The following is a 27,732-nucleotide window of genomic DNA, read 5'->3' as shown; positions in this document are numbered from 1 at the left end:
GAAAACCTTTGCACACAGATGACGTTAGAAGTGGCCAGATATGGTGCGATGTTCCAGTTTGCAGTCCTGAAATAAGACCAATCTCAGAGCCAGACAGGTCTCTGCATGCATGTCTCCTTCTATCGTTCCATCAGTACCCTCCTCCTCTCTCAACTTTACCTCAAACTTCCTTTTAGCTTTCTGACGTTGCTGCACAGTCCAATTTCGAGCACTGCGGCTGCTGGACATGAGCCAAAGCATGACAACTGCTAAACCTTTCTAGATGATGTAACATTGCATTAAAATCGTTCCCGATTTCAAAACCTTTGTGTCCCTGCACTGGATCTGCATATCATTTTAATTTATTCTAGTTTACATCTTTAAAGGGAAACTACTATGCTTTTTTTCTTCATATTCTGTCATATAATTATGCTAAAATGATGAATCTTCATATTCAGTTTTAAATGGTGCACTGTGAGACAAAAAACAGGCTTATCGCTGCTCTAAATGGCAGATATTTTTGCCTGTACAATGTCACAGGTGACAAAGCACTCTGGCACACAGCTCTCTGTGAGTGCAGAATCCCCACCCACCTGTTGTTTATGAACAGCAGCCAATCAGAAGAAAGAAATTCATCCTGAACCATGAATTAACCAAAGCTACTCAAGTAGAGACCAAGAATAAAAATATGTCGATGGAAACAAGCATAATAGGTCCCCTCTGGATAGGTTACAGGTGAAACTCAAATAGTGGAATCCTTGTATATAAAAATAAAAACATGCTGCAACATTAGAGGTAATTTATCCTCCTGTGACCTATCCAAGTACATCCTGCAAAAGGTCTTTAGCTTTAAAACATCAATCGTAATAATAATAATAATAATAATGATGATGTGGATTCTACATTACATTTTATGCTAAATATAACTGTAACTTTAAACCCCTTCCAATCCAAAAACAGCAGACTGATTTGTTCTATCACATTAGTGCGATTAATCTTCTGTTAAAACACAACAACTGCACCACAGAGACTAATAAAGACAGCAGCTTCCTCCCAATTACAACTCGATTCATTCAAATTACCAGACAGGTGTACTATGAAGCAAGTTCAACATAGTCAGGCTTTCTTTGTGTTGGCTGGTTCAACAAAGCCTCAAACTGTGGTTAATCCAGACTGCTGGCCTGCTTTATTCAGAGGTCAATAAAACCAACAGTGATGTTACCAATAAGTCATAAGCTCAATGCTGAAGAAAACTGTTAATTCTGGGATTTTATATGCAAATACATCTTTAGGTTACCATGACAGCTGCAACTTTAAAGCTTTACACCTGTGCATGCAGGTCTGATGCCGTCCCATACTGTAATGAAGAGAGATCAGTGGAATCAGTTTAGTTTTTGGCCAAGCCAAAATGAGCTGAACTGATAACTGACTCTGCTGCAGACCAGGTTACGAGTTCACCATAAGTAGGTATAGAGCGCAAACAGAGCTTCCTTTGTAACACTGAAAACTGACTCTTCACTTCTTAGTACACCTGTCTGGGAAGTAAGAGGTGAGCATCGCAGTAAATAGCAGCTGAGCCTCCACCATTTCTGAGAGTGACCACCAACCACTGTACCCGAGCTATATCTTGGGGGAACAGATACTTTCCATCCTGAGAGGGGTGAGGGTGAAGCTGCCAAAAAGCAGTGAGCCACACAGAGAACATTTAAAGGCACGGCGGTTATAGTGTCTAATGGAGATCACTGTGAGCCAGAGTAACTGGGTGCACCAGTGTGACACAGGTACATGCACTCTGGGTCAATCAGGATGCGTGTATGTGCTATAGTAACCAGGCATGATTGTGCGTATTACACAGGTTCTATGTAGAAGAACCAAAGCTTAGAGTCAGCTTTCAGACTCTTTAAATTATAGGATGTCCGAATAAAACAAAGATGTATAAAGTATAATATATAAATGACTCTTTATAGGCTACGACACTAAAGGTTTAAAGTGTGTAGATGGAAAAAAACAAAACAGTAAATCTTACAACTTTAAGAATGAAAAAAGTGGCATTGTGGTACAAGTGGTAAAACACTGATGATTTTAGATATGTTGAGTATTTTACTGGGGAGGCACGTTCCCCCTGACGGTTTGGTAAAATCTCCAGGGCATTGTGTTGTAAACTTACAGTAGCTCCTGCCTCCTTATAAGGATAAAAACATCACAGCGAGGAGATCAGAGCACTCTCTGCTGTAGCTGTGACCATGAAGTTTGTACCTGCAGCTCGGTGTGACTCCCTACACACAGCTGTAGCTACAAACTTTACATACAGTAACTGAAAAGACTGTAAATATAGAATAAATACCATTCTTATCAATATTCTTTTTCCCCACAGCAAGCATCCCTTATTGGCTTTTGGTCTGCAACAGTCAAACCAAATTGTAAAAGAAAATAAAAACCGCAACCAATCAGAAACAGTTTGCTTACATCCCCCCTACATTGTGCTACACTCTAAAAACCTGCTTCCAGCATCAGATGTTGATGAGCAACAACATGTTCTGACAGCATGAAGAAAGGAAAACAACAGAAGTGTGGACAGTGGTCACTGTGTGAGTTACTCTAAGAGAAGACAAAAGGGTCTAGCAGCATCAGTGGTTGTGCTTGTCGCCTTCAGTGGATGGCGCCTCCTTCAGGAAGGGATTGAAGGAGGAGCGGACGGCACGGCCCCGGAGAGGCTGCTGCACACGGAAGTTGTTCACCATGCTCTTCTGCATATCCTCCTCGGCTGAGGTGAAAAGAAGGCTCCGGAAGACAGCCAACTATAGGGCAAGAGAGTCAGCGGTAGACAGCAGAGATTTATATCAAACTTCTTCAAAAGATAATATCTTTAGTTTCTGGGTAATTTCAATGAACTGGGAATCCTGAAGCTGAAATGTTGCTGTGCTGGTTTTTATGGGTGTGGGTGAAAATAAACACACCTTCACATAAACCTCAACTGTCATCGGAAACCACTACTGAAAGTTACCTTGAAAGAACAGTTGTTCCCAAAACACAACAGCACATATCCAAAGGTTGGTGTGCAACTCAACTTAAAGTTGCACCAGTGATTCGTGCCCACCATGGGGCAGCAATAACTCTCATACAGCCATTTTCCACTAGTACCTGCTCGGGTCAGCTTGACTTATCTTAGTTTTTAGGGTTTCCCATTAGGTGGTATGTACTTTTTTAGTACCTGCTCGGCTGGAATTCCAATCGATCTGAGATGATCTGAAAATGTGACATCAAGAGACTGCATGCCACCGATTGGCTAGTCAGTGGCATCATGAATCATTAGAGCATCTCACTCACAAAAATCAAAAACCTGGCAACGAGGGAAACAGCTACACAAAGAAGCACTACTTTGGCAGCAGGTATGCCATTGCCTCAACGTCCTCCACTGTTGTGGTGTTAGTGTTGCATACAAATGACAGGACGTTTGGCCACAATGTTGTTATAACAACCTCAGACTCTATTGTAATGCCAAACATCCCAAACTGAGCCATGTTGAGTTGGCTGAGTAGGTACTAGTGGAAAAGGGTTAATAGTAGTCATGGATAGCACGTTAGCAACCAGTTCTACACATTTGGAACAGTGCTTATCCTCAATTTTGATCCCCACTCACTCAAACATGTGTTAATACAGTGTTCATTTACATCTCTGCCCTTATTTGTCTGTATTTGGTCTTAGGATGGACCACATCCTAAGATGTTAAACCTTTTAACATCTTAGGATTTTAACAGAGGAAGGTTTAACAGAGGAAGAAGGATTGAAAAAAAGAAAACAGACACCACCAATCACACTGCACATGAAACGTCGACCCATTGTTAACATTCTTTACTTTTTTGTGTTGTGATTCTTAAAAACATCGTTCTTACCTGCTCATGGCTGACTTCTATGTGCTGTTTCATAATCATCCAGGTAACAGACTCTGTCAGAGGAGGCGTGGTCAGAGAGCCGTGGTACGTCCAGTAGTCATCTGTGTTGGTGGGCAACAGACAGCCGGGGTCGAACCGGTTAAACGCTACTACACTGTTCTGCAGAAGACCAAAGAAACAAATATTCAGTTAAAGCTTGTGGACTTTGCATGATTCACACTTCAAACTGATCCTTAGTTCTGCCTGAAACAAGCCGTTTTAGCTCCTCTCCCTGTGAGTCAACATTTTTCTGCGTACGTCTCAAGTTCACAGCTTCCACTCACAGCCGTGTTGATATTAGCATCCGCAAGTGTAACAGTACAAGTATATTACAGAAAATACACAACAGCAGACTGGATGCACTCTGTGGAAAATTGTAAAATTTTTAAAATCATTAAATGTTGACTATAATATAAATATATTTAAAATTTGTTTGGTATGTGTTACACAACATCTGTTATTTAGCACACACTTCTTATTATATTGTTGAACCAACATTCATATCAGACCTTATTAGTGATAAGCTGTGAATTAGTAGTGATAAAAAACAAGGGGAAAATACAATCTGCAGTGAGTCACCTTCAAAAACTACAAGCAACAGTGTAAAGGAAATATAATCATATCTCAGGACAGGTCTATAATGACAGATCAACATGTTAAAATCAAGGGAAAAACTATATCACACCACCACCACCATTAGCAGCTTGAACTGTTAACACCACGCATTGTGGACCACGGATTCGTCTCATTATCACCAAATTCTGACTTGACAATCTGATGTGGGAGCAGAAATCATGATCTGTCAGGACAGTCTGTCGTCGTTTCAAGATGAAAACTGTCTAGGTATGGTAAATGTGTGCCCAATATAGTCTTGGTTTCCTGTTCTAAGTTAATAGAGTACAGAGTGCTGATGCAACCGCCCGCTTTTGCACGCCACCCTCTACAGCTTTCCAACCACAGAACTGTAGTTTATTGAGTGTTTGTAATTTTCTGCTACACTCTCTGAACTAGACTGTTGTTCGTGGAAAAAAAGCAGACCAGAAAAAGCATATCACCAATAATCAATAATTTCTGCACCAATAATCAATCCAAGGTTAAAAGCACTAAGCTCTTTTGCTTCCTCCCTGTTGTTTCTTGCCTGCATTCTTTTCATATAGCGAGCTGCCTACATATGCTACATTTATTAATGCACAGAGCTAGTGTAATTTACCTCATCTTCAGGTCCTTGGATGCAGTGAATACACAGCTACTGATTCAGTTTGACTTCAGTTCTTTTGACTACTTGGTGAAAAAAAAAAATGAAATTCTCTGTGTGAAAGAAAGCCTGAACCACTAGAGGGCACCACCTCCCTATAAACTGACAGGTACAGAATTGTTGGTCTGTGATGCTCTTTGTCAAAGGTAAATACACTTTCTCATTAAAGCAGAGAAAAAACACAACAGGTATACACACATATGTGTGTGTGACTAACCTTGTGTCTGATTGCAGGCAGAGCGTCCACCAGTTTCTGCAGCCCCTCGTGTCTCTTTCCCACCTATGCAAAGATTAGACCATAATCTGGATTATCGTCACTCACAAATCAGCTGGACGGCTGTTACCATTCTCTCACATAAACACACTGCTGAACGCAAATCAAAAGTAACCCAAAACATATGATTTTGGTCATTGTTTAAGGACTTGAAAGACAGTGTGTGATGTACCTTCAGAAAAACTCCAATAACCGCCAGCCCGTTATCCTCCATCACTGCCTCCTCAAACAGACTGTACTTGTCAGAGTTCCAGTGGACCAAGTGGAGCTAAAGCGGCACACAAAGCAAAGACATGAGTTTGTCTGTATGTGACCCAAACTGTAACAGCTATAATCTTTGTTTTCCTGTTAAATCCTTCCTGCCTTCTTATATTTTTATTTGACCTAGTGTAAAAATTACAGCTTTATTAATTGTATTAAAATATGACACAAAGATCCCATGAAGCTGTGACTCATAACTGCAACTTGATGCTCTGCGCGCGCACACGCACACAGTCACTGGAGTGGAGCTTCTTACATAAGTGTGCGTGAATGTAACGGAACAACATGAAAATAGATGTTCTATATACAGGACAAATGTACGAGTCTGTAAACTCAGATGCTGACAGACAAACACACACTTTGAGGTTCGAGTCCGAATTTGGCGATATAAAAAGAATTAGAGAAACACAGCTGGATGAAAGAACCACAGTTGTATGGCTTAAACAATGTAACCAGTTTTGCACAACGCTTAAACATTTGAAGAACAAACAATTCGAACAGGGTACATGAGTACATATAAAAGGACCACAAACTAAGGCAATATTTGCGCTGTTTCAACAGCACACTGTTGTTTTTTCCATTACTCCTCTCTGTTAACCTTAAGAACTAAAAACTGACTTATACTGAAGGATATTACATGTAAGATTACAAATAGTAAGCATAAAATACCTGCATGACTAATCTCAGTTTTAGCTATGGGCAGTTGGAATTGTTACAAATATGTTTTTTTTTTAAATACTTTTCCGTTAAATCTACGTTCTAGTTACATCGTAAGCACAAAACCCTCTGAAAACCTGCAATGTGGCCTACCCTAACCCAACACGCACTTCCCCTGGAAATACAACGACACGTCCTGCAGCTATCGTGACGGGCCTGTGCAGTACTGCCAATGTCTCTGATGCATTTGCAGATACGTTTTTCACAGTTTTTCAATCAAAAAAGAAAAAAGAAATCATAATATTTATCACCTCAATGTAAGGACAAACAAATGTCAGGTAGTTGTGGGAACTATTAATGTCAGGAAACATATGAAACGGAAAAACCTGTGGGACAAATATGTTCATCACCAAAAGTTAAAAAATAAAGTAAACTGAGCAAACAAAGAATGAGGACCCAGGAGGGGAACAAAGTCCCAGGTTTAAATTTGTTTCCCCCATGGGAAGCACCACATAACAAAGAAACATGAGCACAAGATAACTGACAACATGTAAAAGTAGATTACGTCGTAGGCATGAATCTTCCAAAGTTTTATTGCAGAAGTTTAAATGAGCTGTTCCACTGTCCACCTTTTAACAAGTGTCAGAGGTACAGACCCACAGACGCTCAGACTAAGAGGACCACCGTGACGCTCAGGTGTGCAGACAACTGCTAACTCAGAGCATGACAACAGGAAAAAAAAATTAAATTTAGACCCAAGAAAAACCTGCAAGGGTTTAGTTGAAAATCGTTATTTTACTCAGGAAAAAATGTCAGAGACTTCATCTTAGTCGCATCTTTTCTTATTGGCCACATGCCACTGCGAGGAGGCTTGTTTCTCTGTTTGTGTGTGTTGTATTAGCTATTAAACATGTGGGTTGAGCTTTAGTTATAACATTCTTGTGTACTACACTGAGAGGAATGCACTGAATGAGCAGCCTAACAACCTGAAAATAAACTGTACCTCTAATGAGCAACTCCACTTGTCTCTGAAAGGATACATTTACATTTAAACTGAGTGATTGCATTTTGTTTAAAGGAACATGAATTTTACAGGTTGGTGTCAATGTAAGAGCCTTAGGAGCATCCATTGTAGTTATAAAAAGTATTTTGCCGCTTACAAATAAACCTGGTCAGCTTTTTTTTCAGATTCTGTGAGAAATCTACATCATAACTTACGACTCCCCCATGCCGTCAGAGATGGAGGCTTTGGAACCAAGGACTGATAACAGGCAGGATAGTCCTTCTCCTCTTTAGGAACAAATTTTCCAGACCTTTAAAGACAGTTTATCACCTTTATTACGAGACATGTTCATTGAGTCATTGGTTTCAAAATGTCTTCCCCTAACGCTTCGACAAGCGACCATCTCACTCCTATTGAAGCCAAATAAGGATCCATTAGAGTGTACATCATATCGTCCTATATCACTCTTAAATGTAGATTTTAAAATACTGTCAAAAACACTTGCTCTCAGGCTAGAGAAATATCTACCATTGTTAATTTCTCCAGATGAGACAGGTTTTGTGAAGGGTAGGCATGGTTTTTTCAACCTGCGCAGGTTTTTAAACATATTACACACCAAGTCAACTACAACCCCTGAAATTGCCTTATTACTCGATGCTGAGAAGGCATTTGACCGGGTGGAGTGGGATTATCTGTTTTATACTCTACATAAATTTGGATTTGGCCCTAATTTCATTTCATGGATTCAGTTACCTTACTCCTCACCTATGGCACGTGTTAGAACAAATTCGTTATTCTCTTATTTCCCACTTCTCCGTGGTACGAGACAAGGTTGTCCCTTATTCCCTCTTCTTTTTGCATTATCAATTGAACCACTGGCAATTAAACTGCGAGCTGACAGTTGCATTAAGGGCATCTTCAAAGGTGACCAGGAGCACAAAATATCCTTATATGCTGACGACCTCCTGCTGTATATGTCAGAGCCTTTATGCTCTCTTCCCCGTGCTCTTGCCATTTTTGAATGTTTTGGTAATATTTCAGGTTACAAGTTGAACCTGCATAAAAGTGAACTTCTCTGTGTCAACTCTATAGCCAGAAAGATTTCATTTTCAGATTTTCAATTTAACGTTAAATCAGGGTATGTGACCTATCTGGGGGTTAAGGTTACCCACAAAGATCTTTATGAAAGAAACTTTGTCCCGCTGCTTAAAAATACTGAGACAGATCTTCAGAGATGGAACAATTTACCACTGTCATTAACTGGCCGCATCAATTCTATCAAAATGAACATACTACCCAAGTTCCTTTATTTATTTCAATGTATCCCATGCTACTTACCCAATAAGTATTTTATAACACTGAATAAGCATATCTCTGCATTTATTTGGAATGGCAAAAGTCCACGAATTCGTAAAGATTTCATGCAGAGGACTAGGCCACTGGGTGGATTAGCCTTGCCAAACTTTCAGTCTTATTATTGGGCAGCAAATATTCGTAATATGCTGTACTGGATGAGTAATGTTACTACAGAGACTCCAGCTTGGCTCCAAATTGAGTCAATCAATTGTGGCAAAGTTTGCCTATCAGCTTTGTTGAGTTCAGCTCTCCCATTAGAACTATACACCTATAAACGTAACCCTTTGTTGTATGACTCGCTCAGAATCTGGGTGCAATGTAGGAAAAGGTTGGGGTTACACTTAATGTCAATTAAAGCACCTACCTGCTCAAATCATATGTTCCCACCCTCCATGATGGATTCTGCCTTTAAAACATGGGAAAGTAATGGCCTTAGAAATATCAAAGACCTTTTTGTAGATGGGATTTTTGCCTCATTCACGCAGCTCCTGAAGCAGTTTAATGTTCCTCGGCAAAATTTTTTCCGCTATTTACAAGTTCGTCACTTTGTAAAGAGTCGATTTCCTTCATTTCCGGAACTACCTGAGGAAACTTCTTTGGATAAAATTATTAATATAAACGTTCATAAGAGAGGGGCGATTAAAGAAATCTATGCTATACTATTAGATCTTCAATCTCCTTCTCTCTTCATCCTTAAAGCACAGTGGGAGAAAGACCTTGGGATGACTATAACAGATGAGCTCTGGCAATCTTTTCTCCGGAGGGTACACTCTTCTTCGATATGTGCCAGGCATGGGCTCCTTCAATTTAAGGTCCTACACCGATTACATATCTTCAAGGAAAAGTTAGCCAAGTTCTATCCAGGAGCTGACCCTCTGTGTAACAGATGTAAAGCAGAAACAGGTTCGCTCCTTCATACCTTTTGGACATGCCCCAATCTTCATAACTATTGGGTGTCTATATTTAGCACTCTGTCAGAGATGTATAACGTTAAATATGATCCTTCTGCTCTAACGGCTATCTTTGGGGTGATACCTCAAGACATCACTTTGCCAAAATGCTATTCGAATTCTATTGCCTTTGCTTCACTTATCGCAAGGCGCCTTATACTTTTAAGATGGAAGCAGGAAGCTCCTCCCACACATGAACAGTGGCTTGCAGAGCTCATGAGGTTTTTACATTTAGAAAAGATGAGATATACACTGGCAGGTTCAACCACCAAATTTCTTAAGGCATGGCAGCCATTCCTGATGTACATGGAAACATTTAAAATGACCACCTTATCATGACCGGATGCCATATCTCTATATCACTATCATAGTTAACTGTACACTGAATGTCCCTTATACATTTTATTTTTATATTTGTTTGTTGTTGTTTATTTGTTTTTTGTTGTTTTGTAGGGGTTTCTTTGGTTTGTTTGTTTTTTCCTTTTCTATTTCTGTTATCTTTTGGGGTATTGTAAATACTGAACAGCATACTACTGTATGCTCAATGTTTTTTTGTTAACATGCTGCTGTGACTGAAAATAAAATTTATAAAAAGAAAAAAAAGAAACAAATTTTCCAAAAAGCATTTCATAGTTTGATTTGTCTGATCAAACAACAGTTTTCCTCTTTGCCTCACTCCATTTTAAATTAGATTTGTCCCAAACAAGACAAGCATTTCCAGATCATGCTCATATATGGATTCTTCTTTGCATGATAGAGCTTTAACCTGTGGATAACAAGGAATCTGAAAATTGTACATTTCCTCAGTTCAAACACATGATATATTGTTCTATTAGAGATGGCACGATACCACTTTTTTATGTCCGATACCGATACCGATATCATAAATTTGGATATCTGCCGATACCGATATGAATCCGATATACCGTATTTTCACGACCATAAGGCGCACTTAAAAGTCTTAGATTTTCTTCAAAAAGTACGGCGCGCCCTATAGCGCAGCGCGCCCTGTGTGTTGTAAGGAGGACGTAGTAGAGAACACCATGAGAACGCTAAAGGGTGAAGTGTGGGCGTTGATCGTATATACCGGACAATCGCACATACCTGCATAAAAGGACAGATATGTGCATTATGTGGAACATCGTTGTTTTAACAACCCTGAAAATGGCAAAGAGACATGCTTATGAAGCACAGTTTAAACTGAAGGCCATCAGCTATGCGGAGGAACATGGAAATCGAGCAGGGGCGAGAGAATTTAAGATTAACGAATGGATGGTTCACAAATGGAGGAAGCTAGAAAACAAGCTCCGGCAGGTCAAGAAATCGCAGCTGAGTTTCCGCGGACATAAGGCGAGGTGGCCCGAGTTGGAGGAAAGACTCGAGCGGTGGATCATCGAGCAAAGAACGAGCGGGAGAAGCGTTTCGACGGTCACCATTCGGCTAAAAGCAGTTTCACTAGCTGAAGAGATGAACATTGAACATTTCCTTTTTTTTTTTTTTTTTTTTATTTCTTTTTTTTTTTTCCATTTGATTCACCTTTTATTGTTTATTTTATTTTCACTTACTGAATACGGGACAGACTTGACTGGGGGAAAGAAGGGGAGAAAGAAAGAGGGAAAGAGAAACAGCTGAGAAGAGGGACGGGGGAGAAGGGCAAAAGACAAAAACCAACAGAACGGGCAGAGAAAAAAAAATGCATATATCAATCACCTGGATCACCTGCTGAGAAAGAAAAAAGAAAGCAAGCAGAAGAGAACAAGTAATAGAATAAACAACATCACAATGATATATGGGAATATGACAGTAAATACTAAATGTTAAACATTATTGTGCAGCACATAAGATCAACAGAACACAGTGTGCTTTGAGGTAGGAGCCAAAAAGGGTGTAGTTTGTGGGTGTGATCACCCGTGTGTACACCTGTGAGCATGGACGCGCTTGTTTTTTGTTTTTTTAAAAGGTTCCTTCATGTAATAATCTGCTAGAGGGTGTGGGGGGGCCACAGCCCCGTCCTCCAGGGCGTGAAGCAGGTGTGGAGGAGATCAAAACTCCAGACATCCAGAGGCCCCCAGAACACAAGAGACCAAGGAAGACCAACAGAGGGGCAGCTGCGCCACTGTCCCGGAAAGAGCTGAGGAGAGTCCCAGATGAGGGCTCACTCAGCAGCCGCGGAGCAGAAGCCAGGGGGAGTTGCAGTGACGCGCCCGTGAGCTCCGCCGGCAGCCAGCTGCGCCTGAGTGACCGAGCCCCAGGCCGAGAGGCCGGGGGCACCCCACCTCCGAAGTGGCCCGAGCGAGCCCCAGGCTCCAGGCCCCGATAAGCGGCCGCCAAGGAGTGAGCCGGTGTGTACCTGGACGCCCATCCCCGGACACAAAGAACCACCAACGCACCGATGTCTGAGGGGGTCCGCCACTGGCAGGGGAAGTGGTGGTAGGGGGAGATAGGCCTCCAAACCTTGGAGGGCCTGAGATGTCCCCAGAGAGGTGGCGCCTGACACCCAACCTGACATATAGACACAGACATACAGGCACACATAGATACAAACATCCATTCCCACCCTCATGCTCTCATATGCACTTACTCCACACTCAACCAACGTGGAGACAGACATAAAGAGACGTTGTACACACGATCACACTCCCCAAGCGTACTCTACAAACCGGGTCTAGGTGCCCCCGCCCCTGGAGGGGGGAACTGCACCCAGACCCAGGTGGTGTTTCCCTTTTCCCTGCGGTGGGGGGAGGCAGACCGCCCCGACTCCGCAGCAGCAGGAAGGCTCCACACTCCAGACCGCAGTCGGACGGCCAACTCCTCCTCCTAGTCCTAGCCCCCCTGCTCCAGCAGGTCGCAGAGAACGGGGGTGAGAGAAGACTCCAAACCTCCCTCCACCCGCTCATTGTAATGTTGATGCATGTGTGTTCTAAGGTGCATTTAAAACCCAGGAGGGCATGGAGCTACCTGCCAGAGAGCAGCAGGTAAGCGCATGGTCCCTCCTGCTAGCCCTCAATGTCTACGTGTATTTAAAATTGAGAGGTGGGCAACGATGCCAGGGGTGGGGTGTACACCCTGATGGTACTTTGGACTCCGTGTATCGTGCCCACCCCCAAGATCCTATATGTATGTGTAATGAGAGTGTGAGTAATGTGAATGTCTAAGTTGTGGGATAAAATTGAGGCAGAGGCAGCCAGAAGGGGACAGAGGGGGGGGTAGCCTCCTCTGCACCCTGGTGACATACCCCTACTCCAAGGCCCTGCATGTGTGGGTGGTTGTGGTGGAGCGGGAAGAGGGAGGCAGCTGGAGATGGGGAGGGAAGGAAGGGAGGGGCAAGTGACCCCTCCCTGGGGCCAGCTCCCCCGCTGACCCCCATACTCCGCGACCCGCCAGGGAAAGGGGGCCCAGGCCCATCCAGACCGGGCCCAGTGCAGCAGCGCCGCCCGGCCCCACAGAGCCCGGGACAGTCCACCCAACCCCACCACAGAGAAAACTGCACCCACCCCACCATCCACTCATCTTCCAGACTACATAAGACAATAAACACCCAGGCTGAGATCTTCCTCCACCTCTCCTGTATCTCCCCCTCCTGCAGAGGGAGCTCCTGAGGAGAGGAAAGCTCCTGCAAGATGTGACAATCTCCCCCACCAGTTGAAGAGCCCCCCAGGTGGCTCGACGCACCGGCGGCACCCTGCTCCAGGGCTGGGCCCCCATGCACCCACCCGCCCACAACCCCGGCAACACACCAACCAGGACCCAAGCCCCCGAGGCCCGGTCCGGGTCCCAGCCCAGAGACGGAGCGTCCCCAGAACCTCACGCCCATCCCGGACCCACCCAGGGCCAGCCAGGCTACCAGGTCAGTAACCCACGTCCGTCAGCACAGACCCTCCCCTAGCCCCGCTGCACGCAGCCGCGAGGAAACAGTCACCGGAGAGCCAACAGAGCCCCTAACCGGACATGACCGCTACCCCGGGTTGAGCCCCCCAAGGAAGATGCCTCCGGGGAACCCCCCGACGCCCTAAGCCTGTCCCTACCCCCACACCAATCACAACAGTGAAGGCGGGACCAAACTATGACCCCCCACCCCCACTAGGTGATGGAGCTGATCAAAGGAGCCCAGAGCAATTGATCTGATGTGGTGGCAGAGGCTGTATCAAGACTAATGTAATCTAATAGATAATTTCTATATTGGTTAGAATTAAGATTATTTTTATTTTTCCAGTTCATGAGGACTGTTTTCTTGGCTATGCATAGGGCAGTGAAAACCATATGGGCGATATTCTTTTCTGAAGTGACATTATCTAAGCTGCCCAACAAACACACTAAGGGGGAAGTTGGAATGTTACATTTCAGACACTTCGATAAGTCTTCACATATCTCGCGCCAAAACTTCTGAACTGGTGGACAGAACCAAAGAGCGTGGATATAATTGTCCGGTGAATTGGTTTGGCAGTGTGAGCAGTTGTTGGTAGACGTAAAGCCCATCTTGAACATCCGATTACCTGTATAGTGCACTCTATGTAATATTTTGTATTGAATTAATTGAAGACTGGGATTTCTAATTAGATGAAAGGTTTTTAAGCAAATCTGAGACCAGAAGTTTAGGTCTAAGTTAACTGATAAATCCGCTTCCCATTTTGCAATAGGAAGTGATATTGATTCATCTGTTTTAGAAAGCATTCTGTATATTTTGGATAGTAATTTGGGGGGTTTAAGAGTAAGAAATTGAACCACACTTGGTGGTGTTTGTAGTTCAACTTGACCCGGTTTAAATTTCTTTTTTACTATGGATTTAATTTGTTGATATTCTAAAAATCTTTTCTTGTTGATCCCATATTGTGTAACTAGTCCGTCAAATGAAATAAATTCTGTTCCTTCTAGTATATGTTCTAAATATTTGATTCCTTTATCACTCCAATCTGAAAAGTTTATCATATTATTGTTTTGTAATATGTCAGGGTTGTTCCAGATAGGTGTACGTTTGCATGGGATTAATGAAGACGCCGTCAATTTTAGAAACTCCCACCATGCTGTCAGAGAAGAGCTGATGTTGATGCTTTTAAAGCATTCATGTCGTTGGATGTTTGAGCTGATAAATGGTAGGTCTGAGATCTCTAGATTATTGCAGAGTGCTTGTTCTACATCTAGCCAAGGTTCATCTAAGAGGGTGTGTTTTAGCCATCCTGAGATAAACTGAAGCCTGTTGGCTAAGAAGTAGTGCTGAAAGTTAGGCAGTTCTAGTCCTCCTTTATCCTTGGTCTTTTGTAGTGTTTTTAAGCTTATACGTGGGGGTTTATTTTTCCAAAGGAATTTGGACATACATGAATCTAGAGATCTGAACCAATCTTGTGGCGGTTTAGTTGGGATCATTGAGAATAAATAATTTATTTTTGGTAAGACCATCATTTTTATAGCGGCAACCCTTCCCATGAGTGATATGGGTAGACATTTCCATCTAGCCAGATCATCTTCTACCTTCTTTAAAAGTGGGATATGGTTTAATTTAGTTAGATCTGCAAGCTTGGGAGAAACATTAATACCTAAACATTGAACATTTCCAAGGAGGTCCGTCTTGGTGCTTTCGTTTTATGAAACGGTGCCATTTTTCCATCCGGACCAGGACTACGGTAGCGCAGCAACTTCCAGCGGATTATAAGGAAAAGCTGGCCATCTTCCGCTCCTACTGCAGCAAATGCATCGCCGACAAAAACATCCAGCCCAGCCACATCACTAACATGGACGAGGTCCCGCTCACTTTTGACATCCCGGTGAGTCACACTGTGGAGAAGAAGGGGACCAGCACGGTAGCGATACGCACAACGGGGTATGAAAAGTCTTCTTTTGCTGTTGTGCTTGGCTGCCATGCTAATGGACAGAAACTGCCGCCTATGGTGATTTTTAAGCGAAAGACTTTGCCTAAAGAGAAGTTTCCAGCAGGAATCATCATTAAGGCAAATGAAAAGGGCTGGATGGATGAGGAAATGATGAAAGACTGGCTGAGGGAGGTGTATGTAAGAAGACCAGGTGGTTTTTTCCACGCATCACCATCGCTCTTAATCTGTGACTCTATGCGTGCCCATCTCACAGCCGATGTGAAAAAACTAGTGAAACAAATGAACTGTGAGCTTGCTGTCATTCCGGGAGGCCTGACAAAGGAGCTCCAACCGCTGGACATCGGTGTGAACCGCCCGTTCAAAGTAAGGCTGCGAGCGGCCTGGGAGCGATGGATGACCGATGGAGACCACAGTTTCACCAAGAGTGGAAGGCAGCGCCGGGCGAGTTACGACACAATTTGCCAATGGATTGTAGATGCTTGGGCTAACATGTCTGCTGGCACTGTTGTTCGAGCTTTCGCAAAAGCTGGCATCATTTCCAAGGAGCCGCACGGCACGGAAAGTGACTCTGACAGTGAAGAAAGTGAACCTGGCATGTTTGATGGAGATTTAGCGCAGCTGTTCAATTCAGACACAGAGGATGAGGACTTCGATGGGTTTGATTGATGATAAAAATGTGAGTACCAAACTTTGTTTTGCTCCTGCTTTATTTTTAAATATGCACACTTGTATGCTTGTGTGTTGTTGATGATGACGATTACTGGTAATAAAAATGTGAGTAAGGTACCGAACTCAGGTTTGCTCCCGCTTTATTTTTAAATACGCATACGGTACTTGTATGCGCCCTATAATCCAGTGCGCCTTATGTGTGTGTTAAATACAGTAATGGCACACATAACTGAGACTGCGCCTTTTAGTACAGTGCGTCTTATGGTCGTGAAAATACGGTAGTCTTTTTTAATCAACAAAACTGTTTTGTTTTTTTAAATATCTTGCTGCATTTTGTATAAGTTCATACTCAAGTTTAAAACAACAACTACACTAAAGCTATTCTGTTATACCTATATGCAAAAAAAAATATTTCATAGTTCCGAAATACTGATCAATCTAATAAACTTAAACCTACACCATCCTCCCTATTCTGGTATTTTAAAGAGTACTTAGCGTAAATATTAAGCAACCTAACTAATAGGGTTCCAACTCCCAGCAACAACAAAAATAAATAAATAAAAAATAGGGAACCACCCCCCACCCTCCACCTCATGATGCTTAATCGACGTAATCAACCTTAATTTGATGCAGTGTGAAAGAAAATGCACAGAAATCAATTATTTTTCAAGAAATATTAAATAGATTCAACATCTTTCTTCAACAAAATTGCAGACTGCACAGATGGTACCTTCCCAAAGGAAAAAGTACTATAGCTTACTAGGGTATATATATATTAGACTTAATAGTCACTATATACAGTAATTGACTTCTATTCATTTTACATCAAATTAAAACTTTGGGTGTCAGATAATTATTTATTAAAAGCTAGACATTTTAAATGAGAATAAGAAAGAAAAGTATGACTTTGTGTCCCTCTTTTCCCTGTTAATGCCCTATCGCCCCCCCTGGCTAAACTTTGATCCGCCCCTGCACAGTTACCAGCTGTCAGCTACGTAGAAAAGGATCCTCGAGTAGAAAGTAATATTAAATACATTCTAACAACAGCTTATCAAGCTTAAACGTGCTGCTGTTGTTCAGCCGCTGGTTTCCTCTTTCTGGTGCAAAGTGGGCCAAAAACAAAGAAGAGAGATGGAGTCCCGACAGAAAAGCCGATCAGCTGATCGTTAAGCAGTTTCATGATTGAAGTAGCAGCAAGAAGAGGCAGTCGCTTGTTAAGCTTAACGCAGGAATGCTTTACAAACATTCAGAGATGGACTTACACACTTGCTTTACTTCTCTCGGGGATAACTTTGTCGGAGATGAAATGCCGGGTTGCTAGCGAAGCTCCACATGCTATCCAGACCACCGACAGGTCCCACATGCCACAGCCGCTCTATCACGTGATGCATACTGCTCCGACGTGCTAACGTTCTGAGGCGAGTTACGGCGTGTTGCAAGTTTTGTGAGGTGCTTTCGTGATATTTAATGGATCGGATTACATTTTTTATTTTTCTCCGATATCCGATCCAGTAATTTAGGTCAGTATCGGACCGATACCGATACGTAATATCGGATCGGTCCATCTCTATGTTCTATATTGAATAAAGTAGGGGTTTATAAGATTTTAAAATCCCTCTATTCTGTTTTTAGTTACATTTTAAACAGCGTTCCAACCTTTTTGGAGTTGGGGTTGTAATATTACTTGAGTTGAGTTCAGGCAAGCATCAATACAATAGTGGGTTCAGTGAGGGGTTATGTAAAGATCCAGTGATGCAGAAAGTAATTGCAAATGACTGACAGCGAATTACCCCCCCTCCCCCTCCCCTCTCTCTCAATTACCTGCTTCTTAAGTAATACCTATGTGAGTTTCCATTCAGCGGCTCGTTAAACAATAGCATACAGTGTGCAGTGCTTCTGCACTTAGCATGCTACATTAATCCAGCTGCTGCAAGGTCAGGGCTTTTTAAGCATCAACAGAGTGTGTGCATAGGGGAACACTGCTGTTACAGGTATGAACACGCTCATGTACTTGGTGGTGTTTTGATCTCAGGTGATGCTAATATTGTGGCTTTTGTTAAAAAAATAAAATCTTGTAAATCCAAAATCTGTAAAAAAAACAACAACAACAACAACAACAACAAAACAAACAAAAAACAATCTTATTAAAAAGCATCTAACATCTGAATTTACTGCACTGATGCTGAAGTCCATTCAGTCAGTCACTAATAGATGTGCAACAGACTTTTAATAAGAGAGAACTAAAACAATGCCTTTCAGGCTGAAGTTTTAATGGTAAAGAAGTGGAATAATCTCCACTGGCTCAGTCTCTTCCCCGATGTCAACCAGACGGAGCTGAACATCACTAAAAGCAGAAAGACCCACAAACAACCACTTAAAGCAGCCACAGTGAAGGTTAGCAAAACACCACTAAGGAGGAAAGCCAGTCTTTGGTGACGTCCATGAAAAATAAGCACTTCTGTTATTGTTGTGCGAGTTTATCCTATTAAAATTAAAACCCAGAAAATAAGGAACTGTGCATAAAATAGCTGCATTTTGACATATTATTATTATTGCATATAAATATTAATGTTCAACTTCTTAAATTAAAACCTTAAGAGTTTCCAGGTGAGCCTGTCTTAGTTGTGTAACTGCAACTTGTATATGGTCAGCATAAATTACAAATCCCACAACACATAATCTTGTGCATACTTTCCAAGTAATATATAAATGTTACGAGCTCTTAGATTGACCAGCGACATAATCAAACAACATTAGTGAAAATTAGTGCACATCAGAAGGGGACTTGGATAAATTCATGGTAAAAATGATGGCTGTGAACATTTACGTGACCCCATGTTTTCCATGTGTTTGTGTTGGTGTATGGAGGTGGCAGCACTGCTGTACCTCAGCGGGGAACAGCTTCTTGTCCACGGTGTGCTCTGAGCCCCAGGCGTTGGTCTCACCCCAGTGGAAGTGGAACTGGCAAAGCCTAAATTTGTCTTCCATGGGGCCCCCTTGTAGCGCTGAAACCATAAAGTTCAAGGACATGAAAAATCAGTGCATCAAACATGGATTCGTCCAGAGGAAATAGCTTATGTTTCAAGGAATTTTTAATTACTTGTTTCCTCCTTCAAAGGGTGGAAATTATCAGACAAAGACTGACTGTTCAGAAACAGGTTGTTCAGGGAGTAATACTGACATCAAACATCCAGGAAACATTAAGGTGAGAACGAGGCTATGAAAGAATAATGTTTTATTGTCCTCACAGTATCTGTACACTGACAAGGCCTCTCGTTCTCCAAATACAGCAGCATAAAGGTTTCTGTTGTCAAAAAAATAAAGGCTAAAGTTCTTCACAAAGTGAAGTTTATAAACCTGTTATTGTTCTCGCAGACTAAGCTTTAAAGCTTTTAATACAAAGACTGGCAGCATGTGACACCCTATAAAGTGTATTGTTGTAATCTCACCAAAACATGATTTATATTTAGAATCTTAATGGGTAGTAAAGTTAGTGTTTTGGCACACCCCAGTAATTATACCAAAATGACACTTTAAGGACAGGGTACGTTGCACTTTTAAGGGTCAGCACAAACATACAAGTCACATGACAGCCCACATGGCACCTTTAAGAGCAGTATTGCTTACTGGATTTTCCTACATATTGAGTGCTCTTTAAGGGGGAGTGCAGGAAAAGATAATCCCCTTGTGTAGACCAAAACATACATTCCTACAGCTGAGATTTCCCTTAAATTCTTCCCGATTTAAATGGAAGCTACAGACCTGCTGCCATCTGAGCAGGCAACAAAGAGGAACTTACATGGTACAAACTGTAATCTTACTTTCTAGGTTTCTAGGGAGTAATTACCTGAATAACTTAATGTGTACTGTTTGGAGTATTTTAACTAAATATATACATGCAGATTACAAAAGAGTACTTACTGGACTTGTCTGTAGTGTCATCGTACTCGACCAGAAACGAGTAACCGTTGTTCCAGATTTGTTGGCAAGTATGCGGGTCGTATTTGGTAACCAGAGGCTTCAGCTTTGAATCAAAGATGCTCTTGCGTACGACAATATCAATTGGCGACTGACGATCCCCTCCTGGTACCACGAGGGGTCCCTGCCACATGGGATGCACTGAAGGAGATGAGAAGGAGGAAGAGGAAAATGTAAAAAAAACAAAACACAAGTTAGTGATATTGAAGATTATCGTTTTCCAGTCAGAGTTAAAAATTCTTGACAAAGGGAACAGCAGAAAAGATTACCCAAAAAAACCCTTAAACCTACTTTTCATGTTGCACTCCGCTGCTTCCTGCATTTTTGTAAAATCCATTATTTAAAAAATAATAATAATTAAAAATGCTTCATAAAAAGAAGATTCAAATGGTGACAGTATTAGAAAGACAGGTACAATCCTTCTTCCCCGAGCTCTTAAAAGGAACTGACTGAAAAGTCAGCAAGTAAGCAATCTCACTTCCTTTTAGTCCGCTTACTTTTTTTTCCCTAAAGGAAATTACTAAATAAGAGAGAAGTGGGCCGGCTGTACAGAAAGTGACACGCGGAATGTCTTGGCACGCCCTCAGCTCGCCTCCACAGCAGGAGAACCTGACCAGGACCTCTGGCCAGTCAAACTGCATGCTCAGTCCAACATCTGTCAACAGACCTGACTTCTAATTACTCAAAGCTCTGCTTATTCTCTCTGCCTCCCTATTTAGGTGTTGTGCCTCTGCTATTGAAATACATCCAAAACTATTTTAAAAAGTCTTTTCCTTAGAAAAAGAAAAGGACACACACAGTTTAAAAGACTATTTCACTCATTTATCTGAACCTAGATCAACAAGAAAAAGAACATGCGCAGTTCATAGGGCACAAAGGCAGTTCAGTCTTTTATTTTCCTTATCATTCATTCTCTCCGGAGCATAAGGTTTCCACTGAGAGCCAAGCTCAACAGGTCCGACTGGGACATGACCTTCATCTTCATGGGATTTCAGTGGCTCCTCCTAGGAGAGTCGGCTGCCTGTCTCAGTTATTGCATGAACAATAACTGCTTCCAAAGCCATGCATGCTCTTGCACTGCAATTATCAACTGTGGAGTTTATATGGCCTTGAATCCATAAAAGGGACTCACTTCAGGAGCATATCACAAATCACTTATCCTAATTTAAATCAGGGTGGAGGTACCGAGCAATTGCTCGAGTTTTCCTGGCACAGGACAAGATGTTTATATCTTGCCTTGCAGACATCAGCGAATCTGCCAAGCTCGCATTTCATTTCCCATAGACGCATCATAATAAAAGCTTCACAAATGCAGGGGAAAAAAAGTCATACCATCCAATGTGCAAGACTGGTAACTGTGATATGATAGTGTCGCTCCACATCCTGGACACAGGGACCTGAATCTTTTCAAAGACTTTCACAACAGTCTTGAGTAACCAGCCTAATAACATGTTCTGAGCCAATTAGTGTATTGCACCTCACTGGGGGACCATCACAGCTGAGCTCCAGTCACTCCTGCTACCAAACAGAAGAGTGTGCTTGGAGTCATTCTTCTTAATTAGCAAACAATCTCTGATATAAGCGAGCTCGTAAAAATAATAATCTGAAAGTTTTTAACAGGTTCTGGCAAATTAAACTTACAAATAAGGAATTAAAAAAGAATTAGAAACGAATGATCTGAGTAATATATTACATAAATGTCAAATAAAATGGACTCCTCGCCGACTAAATGATTACTATGTATAATGGTTCTGAAAGAAGGAATGGTTTCAGCAAAAACAGTAACAAAATACTGTTTTCTCTGTATACTCCAAAGACCTCAGTAACTCCAAAGCTCTGCAGCGAAAAACTTTGTGCCCTGAGCTGAGGCTTGCAGGTAGAATCTCTTTATGTTCAGGCTTGAGGTCTGGACTGAGTAAACCATCTGAACCCACTGAGGTGAAAATTTTTTACCCAACAGGCACTACTGAGGGAACAGAGTGCACCATTGTTCTGAAGCTGGCAAGATATCAGTATGCCTCCCTGCTACTTTTGTTAAGAGTGTACGAAGAGCGAATGTGTCTTTACACAGATATCAAACTGAAGACCAAGCAACTAGCAAAAAAGAAGAAAAAAAATCCCACTGACCAGTTCAAAACAACCCAGTCTTTTGGTAATGCTTTGTACAGACACAGACGGACACAACAAGCTGGTAAAAGTTAAATATAAACTCTAGTTTATTACAATGGTTGAACATAAAAGCTTTGCTGGAATGGACAGTTTTTCTACTCCCAAACAGCCAACTACTCATTTAAGTCTGACCAACAACATTATTTTTCTTCCAATAAGAAAGCTGAGAGGAGCTGAGACTGATTTATTTTTATTTTAGGAACAAAAGACTCCACTTCAAGAGATTCAGCAAATAACCACAGCTTTCCACAAAAAAAATCCACACAGAAAATTGTGTAAAACAAACAATAAGTAAGAGTGTAGCACACCTGGCACATTTTTTAATATACATCCTTGAGCTTCAGCTGGACGTCAGTCAAAATTATAGTAAAAACTTTACCTTTTAATAGGTTTTTCCCTTTGACTATTTTTAAAGCTACTAGTAGAACTTGTTATCACTTTTTATTACTTCACCAGTTTTTTTTATTTTGCCTTTTTACTAAGTGGAACATAATGGCCTTGCCATGTTGGTCCATTTGATTGACCTTTATTATTATTATTATTATTATTATTATTATTATTATTATGCATTTATTTTATTTTCAGTTGTTACAGATGGGACAGACATGACTGGGAGAATGAAGGAAGGAAGGAAGGAAGGAAGGAAGGAAGGAAGGAAGGAAGGAAGGAAGGAGGGAGGGAGGGAAAAAAGACAGAGGGGAAGAGGGACAGTGAGAAAGGGCACTTAAAAAAACCTGTTGAGAGAAGAAAAAACAGAAGAGAAAACAAGCAAAGGGGAGAGCAACATAATAAACACAACACCATCGCAATAATCTAGCTAACAGTAAATAACAGCAGCCAACTGCGCCAGAGTGGACAGAAACCCAGGTCCAGGGGCCAGAGGCCTGAGGGCCCCCCACCCCCCTGAACTGGCCCAACCAAGCCACGGGCACCAACCCCTGTCATCTATCTTAATTGCCCCTTGGGGATAAATAAAGTTGTTTTGACTTGACAAGCAGCCACTGGGTAACCCGAGCGCCCAGCCCTGGATACCAAGAACCACCAATGCACCGACATCTGAGGGCATCAGCCACTGGCAGGGAGTGTGGTGAGGGGAGATAGGCCTCCATACCTTGGAGGGCCTCAGGATGGCCCAGCTTTAAAGTAGGTATGTCTATTAGGGCTGCCACGATTAGTCGACTAGTCACGATTATGTCGACTATTAAAATCGTCGACGACTAATTTAATAGTCGACGCATCGTTTGAAGCTTTGTAAGATCACAAAGGACGCAGGAATGAGTAGCAGGATTTAAGAGTGTAATAACGGACTGAAACAGAAGATGGCAGCACTGCATGTACAAGGATGCCAGCTGCCGTTAAACCCCGAAGAAGAAGAAGCTGTGTCCCAGAATTCATAGCGCAGCCCAGCGCAGTTGTCAACAATGGCGGCAGCTAGTTAGTTTTAACTTTACTCTTATTATTCTTTCTGGGTCACAAAATAAACGTTTAACATATTTTCAGGCGAGAATGTAGCTGTGTAAACCTCAAATATCTGCTCAGTTTATCAAGACACCACATATTTTCAAAAGCGCTCCGACGTTTTCGGAGACGTCTGTTACCCACTAGCTCGTTAGCTAGGCGGGGGCAAGGCTAACTAGAGCCGTGAGAACACCGGACTCCCGGCAAATCGTTTTCAAACCCACCGCCGTCTTTTGCTAGTCAGGTTAAACATATATATAAGTCACTTAGATAACTTAAAAATGTTATTGTTTGGCTTTCTTTAGTATTTTATTTGTTCCTGAGTAAATCGGTTTGGCTGAGATTAAAGTTATAGTTTTTGCACAGCTAAAACTGTCAAGCAGACAGCTGATTATCAGAAGTGTGAGACTCTGGAGAATATACTCCGGTGTCCTGTTATATTTTAGAAAGCAAGGAGTTTATTAAACTTCACCGAAACAATCTGCAAATTTCATTAAAAATTAATAAACTACCATCTTGTCTTTATTTTTAGTTAGCACAAACACTTCAAGCTGTAAGCTAATGATAGTTATATAAGACCAGATGCTGCTGGTGCAATAAGCTGTACGTCCAATGGATGATGATCTGATTAGTCGACTAATCGCAAAAATAATCGGTGACTAGTCGACTATCAAAATAATCGTTTGTGGCAGCCCTAATGTCTATTAATCCGAAATTATTCATATTCCTGTCAGATTTTGATCGATGTTTTTAAAGAAATTTTTGAGATGTCAAATTTAATTTTGCACAGTCAAATAAGAAAAGGTGGCATACAGCTATGAGAAGTACAGTCACGTGAATTTGATAGATTTAATACTTTTAAGTATTTTGACAAATTTAAAAATAAAGCATGTTCATGTCCATACTGATTCATAGCCTCTCTTAGTAAATGCCCAGAAAACCTTTTATTTGTGACTATAGCACAGGTCACCTACTAACTATAAAAAGTAAGACAGCTGAAATAAATAACAAACAGGAGAAATATATACAAAACAGAAAATAGAGTGGAGACTGCGAGTCAGGCCAACATCAGAAATTACAATAAATAATTCTAAATATTGTAGAAAGCCTACCCAGAAGAGTTTAAGCTGCTATAGCTTCCAAAGGTGGGCTGACATCATATTAAACCTTATGAATTAATAATGAAATGTCATTCAAGTTTATATGCATGTTAAGGCAATCGAGCAATTACTTTCGCCAATATACTGCATTTTTCAATGTTGACTCTTGTACTTGGCTGGAGACAGCAAACAAGGCAATACTGACATTACCAGGGCGTGTTAGTGAAATTATTAAAACTGCTCAGACAAGCTTGAGTGGTTCAGAAAGTCTGTGGTCTCATGAAAATAAAAGGTGGTGACTCATTAGTTGTGAAACATGCGAATGTTTCATGTCACACATCTGCCAGGAGCACAAGTACATACTGTAATGTAACACGTGACAATTTTTTTTAATTTTTATGTGCTCTCAATAAGGATATGCACAGTGGAAACGGCGATTAAGGCGAAATTTCTTTAGTATGACATAAAGTGCATACAAGTAGAAGGTATATAGGTCAAAGGGCGTCAAAGGGCCCCGGTGTGGGGCACACCGATCAGCGGTTATCAATAGGTGTTTGGAAAACCTGGAGTCTGAACACTGCCGAGTCACCAGAGAGGCGACTGATCGAAATCCAGGGATGATCAAAGTCCAGCTCCAGGTTTGCACAGCTCCCCGCGCTGCTGTGGCATGAAAACAAAAGTGACCAACAAACGATGCTGTGTGTCAGCCGCAATGAATGAAACAAGCCGACCACTGCCGAGCTGACACACACACACACACACACACACACACAGTGAGGGCTGCAGAGATAATCTGTGTGACAATGACCAGCTGACCGCCGGCTGGCAGGCAGGATGCCCAGCTAACGTTACCACACATGCCTTATAAACAAAAGTACTCACTCTGAGACAGCACATATTTGCTTGAGCACGCAGTCAGGTTACATCCTCTGACAGGCGTTATCCGGTGACTCCTGGCTTGTCTGGCGAGCTGTCGGTGAATCTGTGAAGCCAGAGGTCTAACCAGAGCCGAGAAAGTCATCATTTTAACCGAGTTACCTGCTTCCCTGCAAACGAGTCGAGTCGTTAGCTTTTACACTCTCCTAAAGTTAGCTAGCCTGCCGAAAACAATATATCGGCTGGCTTCCCTCCTCCTCCCGTGCCCTCCTCCTCCCGTGCCCTCCTACCGTTTTTCTGAAGTCGGGGGAAACAACACACATTCAAATTGTGACCGCAGAAAGCAAACAAGACTCTACTAGGCTTTACAGTGAAGCAATAGCACCAGAACAACACGGTTAAACACACTTGTTCTCGGCGCACACCTTCGATAACCGATAACAGGGTTGTCGTTTGCGCTAGAGAGGTCGGCTGGGGAGGGGGTGTAGAGCGGACCAATCAGCGACGTCCTTCGATGGGCGTTAACGTGCACGATGACGTCGAGAGGAAGTACAGCCCCCTTTGAGTAAATAACATTACGTGAGGAAATTTTTCTGGGATAAAATTACTTATATCTTTGAGCTTCCCTTTGAAAATTTATTGTTTTGGTTTCTTAAGATTCTGGAAAAGTGTAATTTTTTTCAGCCTCCGAGTTTTATATCCACAAAACAATTCAATATAATTCACTTTCTTTCTTACTGCTATTATCGTTTCAGTACGAAAAACCTTCATCGGGTAGTTGTTTGATGAAGTTTTATATTATAATATTTATATTTATATAAATGTAAAACTATACTAAACTACACATCAAGTCTATATTAACAAGAACAATCAACAAAGAAGCTCTTTGAATTTTTAAGTTGCGCTGTTTTGTATGGTGGCTTGTTTCTGACACCAATTGTAAATAGATAAATGTTTCTTTTTTCCATCCATAAGAAAAAAATTTTGAGTTATTATTTTAACATTTGGATTTAAAATCTAAGATTTTGAGTTTTTATCCTAAATTGTGAGTGATTATTTCAACATTTTAAGATAATAACCTTTGGGGGAATATGTTCAAACCTGGCACAAACATTCATGAGGTGGGAGTCAAGTCAAAGGTCACTGACCAAGCATGATTTAGGTCATTACTTAAGGATTAATGCACCAGTTATTAAAAAAAAAAAAAACAACCCCAAAAAAACCATTTAATGCATGATTAATTGAATAAAATTAAGTGATGAAGTTTTACTTCTAAAAGGTCAAAGATCAAGTGCGGGCAGACAGGTTTCCGCATGTGAATGTTAATACTAACAGGGGAAGCTGCTATGTTTACACATCCATGAGGCTTACAAGGACCTTCCGTGCCACCACCTCAGCGATTGCGACTGTATTCATGGTTCCTGCACACAAACCCCACTTAAAATGCACCAAACCACACAGCACGAACATCAGTGTGCCTGAATGGTGTTGTTTTGAGCTTTCCTTGCAACAACTCTGTGATTGGGGATTAGAGATGTCCTCTCACTGACATCATACAGAGCCAAGAGTGGAAAAAGATGTTTGAAACTGAGCATTTAGAGCAGTGTAAGGTCTGAGCTTTCAGCTCATATAGAATACTTGTACATTTTATTGACTTTATTTTCTGTCTCTTGAATCATGGAGCAGTGAACCTTTAGGCTTCCTGTACACATATAAATGTCCAATCTCTCTATTTGTTAGCCATAGTTCTCTTTAAAGTCTAGTTTAAAATAATTTATCCCTATCAACAAATCATACTATATAAGCAACACATATTATTATTTAGTATTTCTTTTTTATCCTACATTTTCATATTCTTATCTTAATTTTCTACTGGAAACAGTGACATTTAACCTAATCACGCTACATTTTCTTAAAACTGTTTATAGTAAAGTCTAGTCTCTGTTTTGCATCACAGGAATTTGGCTCATGCATATCTCATTCTTTAAAG

The 27,732-nt window shown here is 41.5% G+C and overlaps 1 protein-coding gene across 1 annotated transcript; it reads right to left on the bottom strand.

The window, feature by feature from the left end:
• ca5a (carbonic anhydrase 5a) lies at positions 1-26,184 on the bottom strand. Its single transcript, XM_085360098.1, has 8 exons — positions 26,033-26,184; positions 25,749-25,912; positions 20,083-20,280; positions 19,048-19,166; positions 5,613-5,708; positions 5,384-5,446; positions 3,873-4,031; positions 1-2,777 (listed from the first exon to the last, which is right to left on the bottom strand). Exons 2-8 carry the CDS (start codon positions 25,888-25,890, stop codon positions 2,607-2,609), a joined length of 948 nt encoding a protein of 315 aa, XP_085216224.1. The 5' UTR covers positions 25,891-25,912; positions 26,033-26,184; the 3' UTR covers positions 1-2,606.
• Between the last annotated feature and the right edge of the window lie 1,548 nt (positions 26,185-27,732).

This window comes from Diplotaxodon limnothrissa, linkage group LG7 (genome assembly GCF_057381915.1).
Source record: "Diplotaxodon limnothrissa isolate DT_005_m linkage group LG7, D_limnothrissa_male_GT1.1, whole genome shotgun sequence".
Classification (NCBI taxonomy): domain Eukaryota; kingdom Metazoa; phylum Chordata; class Actinopteri; order Cichliformes; family Cichlidae; genus Diplotaxodon; species Diplotaxodon limnothrissa.
The sequence above is the reverse complement of the archived record's forward strand: the minus strand, read 5'-3'. Positions and strand labels throughout refer to the sequence as shown.

What these genes read in the sequence shown, in the direction of transcription:
- ca5a (XM_085360098.1), bottom strand. Translation starts at nt 25,890, where the DNA reads ATGATGACTTTCTCGGCTCTGGTTAGACCTCTGGCTTCACAGATTCAC. An exon ending in TGCCTGCAATCAGACACAAG is followed by an intron (nt 4,032 to 5,383) that starts GTTAGTCACACA and finishes GGTCTTCTGCAG; the next exon opens with AACAGTGTAGTAGCGTTTAA. An exon ending in TAGAAGTCAGCCATGAGCAG is followed by an intron (nt 2,778 to 3,872) that starts GTAAGAACGATG and finishes CTTGCCCTATAG; the next exon opens with TTGGCTGTCTTCCGGAGCCT.